General features: G+C 41.3%; 1 protein-coding gene across 1 annotated transcript in view; it reads left to right on the top strand.

Moving 5' to 3' along the window:
• Positions 1–15,273, top strand: part of LOC137331322 (plastin-1-like) — a 140,914-nt gene that overhangs the window by 80,253 nt on the left and 45,388 nt on the right. Inside the window, exons 2-4 of the mRNA XM_067995043.1 lie at positions 3,138–3,246; positions 4,013–4,176; positions 8,236–8,365. Coding sequence (XP_067851144.1) covers positions 3,177–3,246; positions 4,013–4,176; positions 8,236–8,365 — 364 coding nt within the window. The 5' untranslated portion in view covers positions 3,138–3,176. The remainder of the gene's footprint in view (positions 1–3,137; positions 3,247–4,012; positions 4,177–8,235; positions 8,366–15,273) is intronic.

The following is a 15,273-nucleotide window of genomic DNA, read 5'->3' as shown; positions in this document are numbered from 1 at the left end:
ATGCCATGAGATTTCATGGGGTCCAGAGTCAATGTTGAGGACTCCCAGGGCCACTCCCTCCTGACTGTATATCACTGTACCGCCACCTCTGGTGGGTCTGTCCTGCCGGTGGGACAGGACATACCCAGGGATAGTGATGGAAGAGTCTGGGACGTTGGCTGAAAGATATGATTCTGTAAGTCTGGCTATGTCAGGCTGTTGCTTGACTAGTCTGTGGGACAGCTCTCCCAATCTTGGCACAAGTCCCCAGATGTTGGTAAGGAGGACCTTGCAGGGTCGACTGGGCTTGGTGTTTTGCCATTGTCGTGTCCGGTGCCTAGTGGTCCGATGCCGGGTGGTCCGTCCGGTTTTATTCTTATTATGACTTTTCGTAGCGAGATTTTACAACTGAGTGGCTTGCTGGGCCATTTCAGAGGGCAATTAAGAATCAACCACATTGCTGTGGCCTCCTACAATGAGTGAGGGTCTTTCCCCCCACCCCACCAACCTGTCAAATGGACCTTTGCAGCTGCCACAGGCTGGTGGCTGCAACACGTCCATTTCAACTGGGAGTGTTTCCCCCAGTAGGGGAAACACGCTCAGTTGAGATGAAAATCCCACTCCTCCTAAAATATCCTACAAATCAGATCTGCTAACGACCTGAACTATGTAATTAATTGCCTTAAGTGGGATCCAGCCGGCTTTAATTGCCGGCAGGAGTCCCGCATGTGGGGGCTGCGCGCGCATCTAAGCGCGTCACTGGGGAACCCGGAAATGGACGGGTTGGAGCAGGGCTCCGGTCCCGTCCCGGGAATCCCCGATTTTCGAAGCCCCCCGCCCCACCCCCCGCCGACTCGGACGTCCAAAAATCGAGCCCAATAACTTAACAGAGCTTTTTGTAATATGTAAATTTATTTATTTTAGAAAGAGCAAGGAAATGCAGGGAATGGTAGCACTGTAAATTTTGACTTTTACAACAGTTGATCTGTTACAGTGGAGCCCCAAGTCCAAAACAGTCTTACTTTTTCACAGCTAGCTGTGATGGAGATGTTACGTGCACCTATCAGATCAAGATCAGGCGGGAAGATTTACTCTCTGCGCTGCTTGTCAAATGCATTGATTAGAAATGGGTTTACGATCTTGTTGCATGTGGTGGAGGAATTCTTCCTCCAGGTTCCCTGGTACGGAAAATCTGAAGAAAGATAGAAGGCTGAAGGAAAGTTTAAGGTTGAGAAAGAGAGAACAAGACTGAAGGTCCAAACATAAGATTCATATAAAATTTCAAAGCTTTAAGAGAATCTGAAATAAGGGACACTGAGTGATGCAGAAGAAATCTGGGATTTAAAACAAACAAACCAATTTGGCTCCCCGAACAACTCTGGGCTCGATCCACTGGTTCCATCTCATCGCTCAAGCCGACAGTGCACAGCCTTGAGATACTGCTTGTTCATGAGCTTTACTTCGAACATCACAATCAGTCTATCTATTTCCAGCATTGTAAAATTGCATGCCTCTGTCTCATAAGAAATAGGAGGAGGAGCAGGCCATCCGGCCCCTCAAGCCTGCTCCGCCATTCAACAAGATCATGGCTGATCTTCTACCGCACCGCCATTTTCCTGCACTATCCCCATATCCCTTGATGCCTTTAATATCTGTACCTCAACACCTCCACCAATCCCCCTGAAATATACATAGCTGGGTCCTGAAGATACATTTGCTATTATATGTACTGTTGCTGAACTTGGTGTAAACGTGTAACCATTTAGTGTAAAATTTTTCAATTTGACCAGTGCTTCCTCTATAAGTACTTGCTCCATTTTATTACACAAGAGGTTGCTGCTTGTGATTAACATTTTACATAATTGGGTAAAATGCCCAAAGCAAAAAGATGCCCAACAATCTTATTTTGGTTCAGAATGAAGATAATTTTGGAGCCAGAATCCAGTGAGCTACAGGTTGGGATTGAGTTATAATAAGCGGTTCTGCTGCTGCATCAGAGCAAACGTCGAGACTTTGGGAGCCAGCACCGGCTGGAACGAGAGTTGGGACTGAAGAATTTGCAAATGGATAGAATGGGAGTTAGTCGTTAAATTAAAAAAAAATCCTAGTAAATACATTTTTTTAATGGCTTTATGAAAATGTTCACGCAGACTGCTTTTCTTAAACATGATAAATAATCACACTGTGCAGTACTGTCATGTCAGACAATCTTGCTCTGTTTTTTCACTTGTATGTTTTCAAGCTATTTGAGGTTTATAGTGTGCCCCCATAAATAAACATAACACAAGCAATCTAAGAATTAATCAAAAAATACAAGTGGGGTTTAAAAAATAAATGTCTGACTCTCATTTTAGCCAGATATCCAACTGAATGCACAAAAGTTAAATTATTTTCTAAAGGAATGCTGAGGGTAGTGCTTACTTTAAAATAAAACTTTATTGGTTTTTAAAGCAATTGGTATCTGTTTCTTTGTGTGTGTGCAAGGTATTTAACGGGTCTCTTTAGGTCACCAATGGCATTAGGTGGTGCGTGTGCATTGATCGTTCTTAATATGGTGTTATATATGTAATTTTTAATATATGCAAGATGTGTACTGATTGCCCATACTCCACTTCTACTCAAAAGGCACATTAATCCTCATTGGTTTTTCCATCTCCTTGCAGCTGGTTCAGACTTATGTGCAATGTATGAAAAGTGGATAAAGACCATCAGGCTCATTAGTGTGCACTCAAGCCATTAGATGCTCCAACCTGGTGCACAACTGTTTGCAATACTGACTCCTAAGGGAGGGATGAAACAGAGCTGGGGGGTGGGTGGAAACCTGTGGCTAATTTCAGAGAAACTTACAGGTTTTTTCACATCCATTACAGGGGAGGAGGACATTATAGTGTAATGTTGTGAAGTCATTTCAAATAATGTTTTCATAATTTTAGAAAAACTGGAGAAAAATAGTAGTTCTGAATCAGCAAATATTCTTGCAGAGGGTGTAAGGGAACAGACTATGTTTTGCACAGCACTCAGTCATGAGTGACAGTCTTACTAATGACAGGTTTTAAAACAGACACTCCTTTTCAAAACAGTTTGTGCCCTCCAGTATCCTATTTAAGCCCGGCTTCAAGAATCAAAGGCACTGAATTGATTTTACTGCTCAAATTTAGGTCTGAAAGCATAAAGAACAACATCCAGTTTGATTAAAGATGGCAAACCACACAACTCAGATCTCCCGGGAAGAGCTGGAAGAAATGAAGGAAGCCTTTAACAAAATAGGTATGGTTCCTGTGTGTTATAAAACTTTGATTTTCAACCATTTTTAATCATTCCATTTTTGCTGAAACATAAGCTCTATTGATGGGGTTGTGCTGCTGTAATTAACTTTTAGAATGTTAAGAAAAATACTTATTTCAAAGTTTCATCACTGACTGATGATATAATTAAAGAGCAAAAGAGAAAAAGCCCTTTTCATTGTAGCCTACTAAATAAGTATGAACTCTGTATGACATGCCAAGTGTTTTCCATGGCATAATATTTTCATGGTTCATGTGTGTACACACGTGGGGGAATTTTCCTTGCTTGAAGCTTGTTAATTTTGTATTCATGTTCCCTAGTTATAATGTTGTGGTCCAGGCAAACTAGCTTGCTGATCAGTGTTCCTCAGCATTTTAAACACTTGGCTCATATCCTCTCTGACATCTTTTCTCCAGTAAAAATCTCAGTTCTGTCAGCCTTCACAATTTGGTGCCCTAAGCCCTGATTTCAGTCTTATCATTTTCTCTGGACCCTCTTCTCTTAACCTTTTCCAATGTTCTTTAGAGGTAGAATGCCTATAATTGCAGACAGTATTCCAATTGTGGCCTCACCACTGATCTATACAAGGTTAAAATGATTTTGTACACATGTAGAAGGTGAATGGATAAGTGGAATGCTTTTCTTTCCTCACTAGAAAAATGATCTTTAAGGAATAGTTTTCTTTGGTATTTGAAGTAAATTGGCTTGTCTGCTGCAGACTGTGTAAATCTGATACGTTTTTTTAAAGATCTTGACAACTCTGGTTACGTCAGTGATTATGAGCTTCAAGACCTCTTTAAGGAGGCAAACCTTCCTCTGCCTGGCTACAAGGTGCGTGAGATTGTGGAACAAATTCTAGCTGCAGGAGACCACAACAAGGATGGAAAGATCAGTTTTGAGGAATTTGTATCGGTGAGTGAACTGTGCATTTATTTTCTGCCATTTGTAATTCTGTTTTGGTCTTTTCCAGGACCGTGGTGGTTTCAATGCAACTTCCAATTGTACTGCTTTCACAATTAATCCCTGAGTTCTGCTAGCTGGGGTGGGTTTGGGTTTAGGACTCTTCCAAGCTCACTATTAACTCTGTTGTATAAGCTGGCCCACGGGAGCCACATTTCTGGAGTGCTGTACCATCCTGACAGTTTATCCTTTACCTTGAGATGAAGCATTCGACCACGACACAATGTTCCAGCTAGCAATCTGGCTACGAAGCCTCCATCCTGCTAAACAGTTCCTAGTGGACAGCTACAATGGAGCTGATCATTCCCTATCTTCCCAATTGTCTGGGAAGGAATGTGGAGGACTAAGGGTTGCTTTTAAAAATAGAGGAAATCACCAGACAATAGAAACTGATATTAAACAGAGTACACATTATCCCAAGAAGATCCACTTTCAGTAAAGGATGATGGTGTCAAACTTTTGGGGTTAGTTGCACTGGATTAATATAAATGGAGTGTTGAAGCTTAATGCATAAGGTGTGTTCGGGAACAAGATTTTCTTCTTACTACTTATCTGAAATGTTTTTTTTCTCAAAATTATATTACATTCCATTATTTTAAATCTCTCTGTACTCAACCACAATGTGTCTGTTTGTTTTATTAGATTCCTGGGGTGCTTTTACATTGACACTTGTTGAGTTTGCATTGAGGAAAACTATTGATCCCCACGTTTATACTCCCAAATTTTTAAAAAATTATTATTAATAGAATAATGGATCTCTGATTCTGCTGCCAGGATAAGAGAACAAAATTTAGCACATAAACGTGGGGAGCCATCTCATGAATGCAGAACTAAACAAGTGCCAATGTGAAAGCTCCTTTGAAGAGAAAGCATTGCAATATAATCACAAATACCATCAAGATGAACTGGTGCAACTTATCATGAGAGAAATGATTGTTGTTCTAAGGGACTTTGTTGGGCAATGGGCTAGAATACTGGCCTTTCACTTATAAACCAGGATCAAGCCCAGATCATTGGGTGAAATTTTGAAATGCTTGTTGAAAATGTTCTATGCATAAATGGACATCCACTCATTTCCTAGTCACTGTAGTCCATAGCACAAGTCTATTTAAAATTGACAGTTAGTTGACAGCCTCATTCATAAAGATACCAAGGATGGCAAGTATTAGAAAGGGTGGATTTTCCTGGCCTTGCACTTGGGCATATTAGCTTGCCTGAGTCCAGTGGATACAGAAAAATCAGACAGGACCTCCTTACGGGCATGTGCGCCTCTCAACCTGATGTTCCTATATTCACTGAACTCAAGGGCAAGACCAAGAAAATCTACCCAAAAGGCTAACGCTGGTGCAGGAGAGAGTGTTCTGCTGTAGTTTGGGCTAAGCCACATTGTTGACCAAATGCAAAGGGATCTTTATCCTGCTTCTAACCTCTCTGAAATCTGACAAGGGAGTGTCTGTGTTAAAATGATTGGGGAAAAAATTCTATTTCCCAGCATTGACGTTCCTTCCCTTAACACGTACAAAAAACAAATTTCTGTGTATTTTATTGGTGTTTCAATTTAACACTGAATTCATTGGCACCAAGAGGCAAACACACCCTTTTTATCTGTATGACTTACCTTCAGTTAGTCACAGATCAAACAGTAAACCAATGGAATTTGTTTTTCATCTGAAAACCTTTTGTGCGGTGGCATCCAAGGGTAAAATGCAAGGAAAGATTAAACATAAAAGATCACAATCAATCATAGAAGAAACACAAAGATCAAAAATTGGGATCCCTTGTTGTCATTCTTCAATCCTTTCTCCTCAGCAGAAAACAAATGTTCTGGTTGGCACAATTGCTGTGTCCCTTGTAAATAAATTAGAGTCGAGAAAGCAAAGGGTTAAAGTACTTGGTTTCCTATTCTGGTACAGTCTGTTCCTCACATGTTACATTATGTATTTCTTGTTTACTATACAATGGAAAGATTATCTTTTTTAAACTGTTAGCCTGTAAACTGAAGTATGAGACTTAATTGATAAAAATTGGATATTTTGAAAAGTTTACCAACAGATCCTGTGTGACATTGCTCACGGTAAGTTAGAGGATATAATGTTTTATAAGGACTGGAGCATTATATTCATGTAATGGACAATGCTTTATTCTGCTGCCTGGCCTGTCTCTTTTAGACCACACAGTCTAATTGCTGTAAATAGACATATCTTGTGATCAATTAAAGGTTAATTGCTTTCTTTTTTAATGGTGTAAAGTTATGGCTGAAGTGTGATAGATGTATTGAAAGACTTATTTATGATGTATTAAAAGTCATGCTTACACAGCTACAGTACATCCTTTTAGTGTCACACTTCCTGCAACATTGTTGTGTCACACTTGTCTATCACAATTACATTTACTTATTTATTTCACTTACCTCTGACTCCTCTAAGCTTGGTACAGTTGTACACTTTCCTCAGACTCTCCAAAACAGGCACTGTTGTTCACTGTGTCACCCACCCTGGAGCACTTAAAATCAGCCTTTTGGTATGATGCTCCATCCCTGCTGATGCTTCTTCTCCTCCTCCTTCCCACCTGTCATAACCAGATCCTGAAGTCTGAGGAGTCCCCTCACAATCGAATATTGCTGCAATCCCAACTGATCCCACGAACCAGATTAAAGTTCCCTAAGCGTGTTTTCAGCGCCTTTAAAATTAAAAAAAGCACCTACGACTTTAAGCTGGTTCCTGGTCCCGACTAGGATTGTGACTTTTGTGACTGCTGGGGAGATGGAGACGGAGGGAGTTTAAGCTTGAGGTCGAGGGAGATGTAGGTCTTGGATTCCGTTTGTGGGTGGGGGAAATACTCAGCAGTATCTATTTTACAATAAATTGGCTTTCTCAGACCATTGGTCCCAGATTCCATGAATGGACCCACCTTCTTTCCTCTTGTTGCCGTTCCCACTGCCTGTGGTTTGTTGGCTGCACTTTGCTGTGGTCCAGGTCTTTCTTTCCAGTTGTTGTTGCTGCTCCTACTACTCCTAGCTTGTTAGCTGTTCTTTGCTGATTTTGAAGCACAGAGGAATCAGGTTTGTCAGAAGCACAACTGAGGTTAAGGAACAACAGCTCAGGCCAAGGAGCAGGCCTTCAATTGGGTTAGAAACTGACAAGAGCCAGTGAAGAAAAAAAATTGAAATTAAATTGAAATGGTGCAAAATTTTGAGTTAAAGTAAAATAGTAAAAGAGAAAACTTACCTGTGTGGAATACTGTAAACTTACCTGCAACACACCTTGAGGAACAGGCCTGGGAGATGAAATTTGGAAGAGAAGCTGCATCACCAAGTGAAGGTGATTATAATGGTAAGTATACATAGTAATACCCATGTGTTGCCCTCGGGTTGATGGGCATGGCAAAATTGTGACACCTAGGTATGACAACATTTTGACACAGGAAGTAAGTGTGACAAACACAAGTATGTGCTGGATGTAAGACTTTTAATATTCACACTCTATCTCCATACATATATAATATGGAATGTTTATTCATGCTTGGCCTCCAACGACCGTTTCATCGAAGAAAATAGAGGGCATTACATCCAACATATATGAGCCTTTAACCTTAAACTCAAACACAGATGAGTGCTTCAAACTGGCGAAAGGAGACATCCTGCTTCTCCTCCCTGACTGAAGTTCCCCAGCATGCCTGTTGCACTAAGATAAGCCCTATAAAAAAGGTTACTCAGAAACTCATTCCAAAACATTATTTACTGCCATGTAGAGACTCTGAGTACACATCGACCAGCAATTAAGTCTATAGGGGATGGTAGGGAGGAACTGCTTACCTGTCAAGTAATCTCTTTTCAATGAGTGAAAGGAATTCTATGACAGAACATTTTTAATAATATTTCCAGGTGATTTTATTTTTGTAATCCAAATAGAACGAAAATCATGAAATGAGTTTTGTTCATTCATCCTTCACCGCGCTCTGTGCCGCAAATATACAGCCATATCAGTTCCTACTTTTTTTTTTAAATTTCAGGTCTGCCAGGAACTTAAAGACAAAGAGATCAGCAAAACATTTAGAAAAGCCATCAACAAAAAAGAGGGGATTTGTGCTATCGGTGGAACTTCTGACCGCTCCAGTGAAGGAACACAACATTCCTACGAAGGTACATCCCCCTGCTTCTTTCAGGATGTTTGCTTCTTGACCAAACCTCTGTAGTTCTTGGGGGAGGTGGAGGGCTGTGGGTTAGACCGAGCACTTTGGTGGGTTTAACACTGGACTTTCTTTCCTGAGACATAAGTTCAAATCCAGGTTAAATTGATGGGATGAGAACCTCATCTGCTGGTTGTAAGGGTTCTAAGTGTAATGAGCTTGGGCCGTTTCAATCCAGTTCCTTCTGAGCATGAGCCAATAGCACATTTAGCAGTAGATTTGTAATGTCACTCAGGTACCACAGATGTTGGAAATGGAAAATGACATACTGGTGCATTAGGAATTATCCTTGAGATCAAGGTTAAGGCAGATTAGAGGGAGTTTTACTTTGCATGGAACCTGTGCTGTTCTTGATCTGGGAGTGCTTTACGCCAATCATACAAGACTGATTTCCTGTCCAGTATCCCTTGTGAACATCACTCCACAATGGGAACGTGTGACTGTGGAATATTGAGTGTCTAAAATGGAAAGATTCCATTTCTTATGCTTGAGGAAAAAGTGACCATGTACAAGGTTAAGTGTGTGTGTCTTTCAGGGAAACTTGCTTGCCCACTTCGAGTAATATTACTAACCCAGTTTTTTTCAATTTTCACCTATTTAAAGAAAACCTTTGATCTGAGGGCTATTTTTTGTCTGAACAAGAACAGAAGCCATGTAAATAATTTTAAGCATCATAATAATGTATTTTTTTTCTCAAAATAAATTGAATTCATGGGAGTGGTCTGGGGTAATTACTTTCCATGCACGATACTTGCTGTGAGTTGTAAGGTTGCCATATCTTGCATTTGACTTAACTAGTCATCAACGAAGAGCAAATTAAAATGAAGCAGAAGAAAGACCAGCACTTACGAAGCACCTTATTACATCTGTTAGAAATATTTCAAAGCAAGTTACATACAATAAGTTAGTGGCCAGCAACCGTTATGTAGAAAAACACAGCAGCCATTTTGCACAGATCAAGATTCCACAAACAGCAATGGGACAAATGACCAGTTAATCTGTTTTTCACGCTGTTGGGAAGAATGTTGGCCAGGACACCCGAAAAACTACCTGCTCTTCTTTGAATTGTGCTACAGTATCTTTAACATTCACCTGATCTACTGGAGCAAGCAGATTAGGCCTTGGTTTAACACCTCGTTTTGAAGGACAGCATCACTGACAATACACTTCTACCCACAATCTTCTGATTCAGAACTCTGAGGTGAAATTGTTAGCAACTGAGCCAAACTAACAGTGAAAAATATATTGACTTAAAAAAAAATCTCGTGACCACTCTCTCCTCAACAGTTTCTGGGGCACAGAATTTGCTTTCTTTGACTGTGGGGTTAATTATTACTTACCGATCTAGAATTGCTGGAGCGTGCTCCATCATGAGACATGCCATTGGTATTTCAGGCCATTTTCTTCAAGCATTTTCTATAACCCCCAAAAACTGAAGGCAAATTCGTGAAACATCTGCCCTTGTTACAGTTGTTTTCAGCTGTACACTTGTTATGTTGCCAAACGTGTTTAAAAAAACACTACACAGCAGGGCTATGAAAACGTAATATAAAGTTTGCACTCTTAAAAATAAAATGCCGAGAGTAACAACTCAGGTGCGCCTTTTTTTAAACTTATATTAAATTATATCAAAATAGTAATATTTTTGGGGCATGCTATTTTATAACACTTCAGGGGAATGACATCAAAATGTAAAATAAGTAAATAAAATAACGAAGCAAAATATCAAATAAAGTTTGCTGTCGCTGGACCTTCCTTCCCCTTCAAGGACACACCTGTAGAATTACTAGTGCCAGTGACAAAGTGACATCCTAAAGCAGCTTCAATTGATGATATTGAGCTACTGAAATGCTCATTCAAGGTGGAGGGAAATACTTTTGGTTGAGAGTACTGCCCCCTTTTTTAATGAAGAAAATAACAATTACCTGAAATTTCTTTTGGATTTTTGTTTTGTGTCCATTTTATCAAGGCGGAGATCCTAAGTAGGGCCTGCCTTCCTGTTAGGAACTGATGTAGCTCCACAGCATTCTCAGGCTTCTCCAGTGACAAGATATCTGGAATCCACACTACGGACTGACATTTGCCAGCATGAGGCATGGTTCCCTCGGTCGGCTGCTCTGGAGTGCTACTTAGGCTGGTTTCAACGTGCAATCCCGGTGTTAGTGGAATTACTCCACGAAGCATGGGGCCCATCCCTGAAAATTAATGTCACCAGAGTAACTTACCAGGGTGGGGGAGAGTCCCATGATAAAATTTCCATTTTAAAATAAAAATTGAATGAACGTAAGATTAGTATCTTCTTCTATGAAAGGGGAGAGCACTTTGGGAGAAAAATTGAATCTAAATAGAACGGAAAATTGAGGGAGAATATTTTTTGTTTAGTCAAAAACCTAGGGCATGATTTTGACCCCGAGCCGGGAAGGGGTGGGGGGTGGGGTCAAATTGCGGACGGGAAACCCGGAAGTACGGGTTTCCTGGACATCCTTACGATTTTGACGTAAGGACGTCTTTTATTTTTTTTGTCGGTTTGCTATCTGACTGGCTGACCTGATTGACAGGCTGGTCTCAGTCGGACAGGAGAGCAGCGAGGGAGAGGACATGAAAAGGTAAGTCTCCGATTGTATGGATGGGGATGGAGCACCGGTGGGCATGGCGGGGGGTGGGGGGAAGTCAGTCATGGGGAAGTGATCAGAGGTCATCACAGGGGTCTGCAATCGCGGGGTCTGTGATCGTTGAGGGGATTGGAGATATGGGTTGGGGGGTCTGCGATCGTTGCGGGGGTGGGGGGGGTCACTGCAGGTAGGCTTGTTGGGCCTGGGGAAAGCACTCCTGCGCCTCCGGGCCCACAAGCTGTGGCAGAAAGGCACTTACCTGCAGTTTCGGGCCTTCTTGCCTCCTCTCATGTGGTGTAAAGGAGAAGGTCCGGGAATCCCGACCCCCAGAGGTTGAAATTGCAAGATATGTAAAATGGCGGCCCGCAGCCTCCTTGCAAGGTTTTATTCACAGTCTTGCCCCGGTGAAAACTGGAAATGGGTGGGTTTGAAATGGTTGCGATGTTCAATGCCTCAACCTCGACCTCGACTCGACTCGACGCCCCACCCCCACCCCCACCCCCACCCCCACCCCCACCCCCACCCCCACCCCCACCCCCACCCCCACCATTTTTCAGTGTTAAAATCATGCCCCAATTGTTGTGAATGGATTATGCCGTGGCCAGCCAGAATATTTATACAGAGGAGGCTGACTGGATAATTGCATCGCTCATTGAATAATAAACTCATGGGTGGAAGTGGTTTGTGGTTAACCCATGAGTGGAGCTGTTAATCATGTCATGTGGCTGGGCTCAATCCATCCATTCATAACACCTGGATTTTCGCTTAGGAGGGGGCATCAAAATTTCATTGAGTATTTATGTAGCTCTAGAGAATCCATGGAAACTGGTTTATGATTGTCTTTGTGACACCTACCTATGGAAATCTAATATTTATTTTTCCATATGAATGCTATCAGTTACCTTAATGGGCATATTGTGTGCTGAGTTAAAACGATCTATATCTCTGTAGCAATCAGTCTGAACTGCATAAATAACCAATGAGCTAATTGTGCTTTGTAATCTCTTGGCACTGGCTTTGGGAAACTATTTTTTTCTTTGCTGAAATATTGTCTTGGTACTGCTTTAGAATTTAAAGCCATTATTGCTGTGACCTTTATCTTAGTAGATTTTGACATATTATCTTAACATGGACCTTAATTTCATTTGTTTGGTGCCACACAGCTGTGAGGTTTGTCCAACATGAAGGCTTGTTTCAGAAGATAAATAAAGATAGAAGAGAATTTGCTAAATATTTTTCATGTTCTTATTGAGTGTCCTTTTTTTTTGGTGGTCTAGTCATGGCCCTAAGCTTGGCTGCTGGAAGTAAAGGCCTGATAACAAATTGATTTTCCTTTTACCTTTTTACTTCTATTTCTTCATCTCTTGTCTTTCACCACCTTCCTGCTCCCATCCTCTCATCTTTCACCCCTCCCTCTTCAGCTAAAAAGTAATTCATTACATGTGAAGTGCTTTGAGACTTTTCTGAGAAACAAGATAGGACATTATGATAAATGCAAGCCTTTTTCTTCATTGAGCAGACATTTATATGGACGTATTGATGGGAGCTTCTATAAATCAGTTTCTTGTACAGAAGATTTTGGAGTCTTCACTTGAATATATACTTGAAAAGGAAAAATTTGCAGGGCTATGGGGAAAGAGCAGGGGAGTGGGACTAGTTGGATTGCTCTTTCAAAGAGCTGGCATGGACACGGGCCGAATGGCTGACTCCTGTGCTGTATGATTCCATGACATCCAGCTACAAAAGTGAACTGCTTGTCCAGAATGGAAGCACCTTTCTTCAACTATTTTAAAATAAAATTGTACTGCAATATAGAGATTTACAGTGTCACCTACACAAACTGACAAATGAAGTACGCTTGTAAAATGACAATTAAAGGAAACAATAACCAAAACAAAAAATTATCATTTAATTCTGCCCTTAACACATAGTCATTAAACTCAGGTCAGAAACAGTGGAGCAAAATGCAATAGGTCAGATTTATGGAGGTAAATTTTAACCCCAAGAAAGGGTGGGAAGGTAAAAATGTAAAACCCGTCTCCAACCCGCCCACTTCCGGTTTTAACGGGGCGGGCGACCAGCCCACTCTCAGGAGGCAGGTCGGTCAGTAAAGTCTTTTAAGGAGGCTGCAGGCCTCCATTTTAACAGCATTTTTATTTTTAACTCCTGGGGGCCGGGATGCCCGGGCCTTCTGATTTTCACCACATAAGAGGAGGCGAGAAGGCCCGAAACAGGTAAGTGCCTTTATCACACTGCTTGTGGGCCCAGAGGAACAGGAGTGTTTCCTCCAGGCCCAAAAAGCTTACCTGCCGCGATCCCACGCACACGATCGGATGCCCCTGCCCACCCCCCATGTCTACTCCCTGCCTCCCCCCACATGTCTGCTCCCTGCCCCCCCCCCCGGATCTAATATATACCTGCTGGCATCCACTCCCTGGCTGCTGTTCTGTCCGACTGACAGCAAGCCTGTCAATCTGGCTGCCTGTCGGGTGGGAAACCTACCGAATAAAATTGAAAGACGTCTTTACGTCAAAATCGTAAGGACGTCCGGGAAACCCGTACTTCCCGGAATTCCCCCCTCTCCCCCCCCCCTTAGTGGCTCTCTTCCCGGCTTGATGTTAAAATTTACCCCCTTGTGTCTCCCTTCCTCCAGATAGTGAACCACACTGCCATGATACAAGTTTCTTTCAATGTTTTGGCAATCGTAGTGTCAATCTTGGTGCATGCGTTGCTTTAAAACATATATTTAGATGCTACATATACTCCTAAATATTTTTCATGTTGCTTTTATGAGGTAGAGTGAATTGCAAAGTTTATAACCTCGCTGAGGAATTCAGCTTGCCTTATGGCTTATACATGTCATTTGAAGATTATAGCCTCTAATGCTGTGGTATTTTTTTTTGATAATGCTTACAATAAAAGAGGGAAAAACATCACTCCTCCTCCCCTCTTTTTTAAAATAAAGAAAAATCTTCTACTGTTATCCCTGAGTAGCGGTGTGAACTCCAGTTCATCCCCAGTTGCTTTCAATATAGTGTGTTTACAGACATGATGCAGTGAAAAAAAAATGCCTATTCTCAACATGCTTATTCTTGTCACATGGATAGAGTCTCATGGTACGATTTGAATGTATATGAATCTCGGGCAGGATTTGAGTGTATATGAGAAATTGATAATGCTGCCTGCTGACTTTTATAATAAACTGACTCCAAAAACAGAACACGTAAAAGCCATCTATCACTGAATCTTGTACAAAGCCAACGTCCCTTTCAGTGTTAATTTATTATTTTTTAAAAAAACCTGCTGTTCAATTTAGAGAAGTTGCCACAAATGTCCACCCAGTTATGGAATATTTTTTTGAAACACTGCGGGGTACAACCTGTTTCTTGTTCCTTGACTTCATACAAACTAAATCCATTAAGACCAATGAACCAGATGAAATTGGCTTACTCTGTGGCACTGTCCCCCTCTCTCCAAAACACTGTAGAGATGTGTCAAAGCTGTCAGTCTTCTAAAAGATAATTACGGGAGCAGCATCAGAAGAATTACTAGTGATTAAATTGCATCTCCATGTCTATGCCAGGCACAGAACAGCAGCTGCAGCTGCACATCAACATCCTGTATATATTAATATAAAAAGTCCATATGGAATACCAATAACAAAACTGCTTTTGCTTGTAGAAATCACTCTTCAGCAGTATAATTGCCTGGAACTCCATCTCTTGTTTGTGTAGAGGTTTAAACATGAAGTTAACTAACGTCTGTGATGAATCAGGATTCTTGGAATATGTCAGGCAACAGGAAAACTCTAGGGTTGCCCCCTGACATCCTCAGTATGAAGGTTTTAGTGTTCTCTGCAGGCAGTAGGATCACTTAAGAAAGATTGATCCATTAGAACAGAAATGTTTTTGCATGACAAAAAGCAAATTGGCCCTGATGGCTGTTCAATGATAAAGAATGATATAAGGGAAAGAAATGTATTTTCTGAACATAACTAAAAGATTCACACCTATTAGAAAAAATACCATAGAATTGAACCAAGAAAGAAAGAACTTGCATAACGACTTTCATGATCTCAGGACGTCCTAAAGCCCTTTGCAGCCAATGAAGTACTTCTGAAGTGTAGTCACTGTTGTAATGTAGGAAATGTGGCAGCCAATTTGCGCATAGCAAGGTTCCATAAAGAGCAATGAGATAATGACCAGATAATTGGTTTTAGGTTTTGAGTGATGGATAAATATTGGCCAGG

This window comes from Heptranchias perlo, chromosome 13 (assembly GCF_035084215.1).
Source record: "Heptranchias perlo isolate sHepPer1 chromosome 13, sHepPer1.hap1, whole genome shotgun sequence".
Lineage (NCBI taxonomy): Eukaryota > Metazoa > Chordata > Chondrichthyes > Hexanchiformes > Hexanchidae > Heptranchias > Heptranchias perlo.
This window is presented reverse-complemented; position numbering and strand designations above follow the sequence as displayed.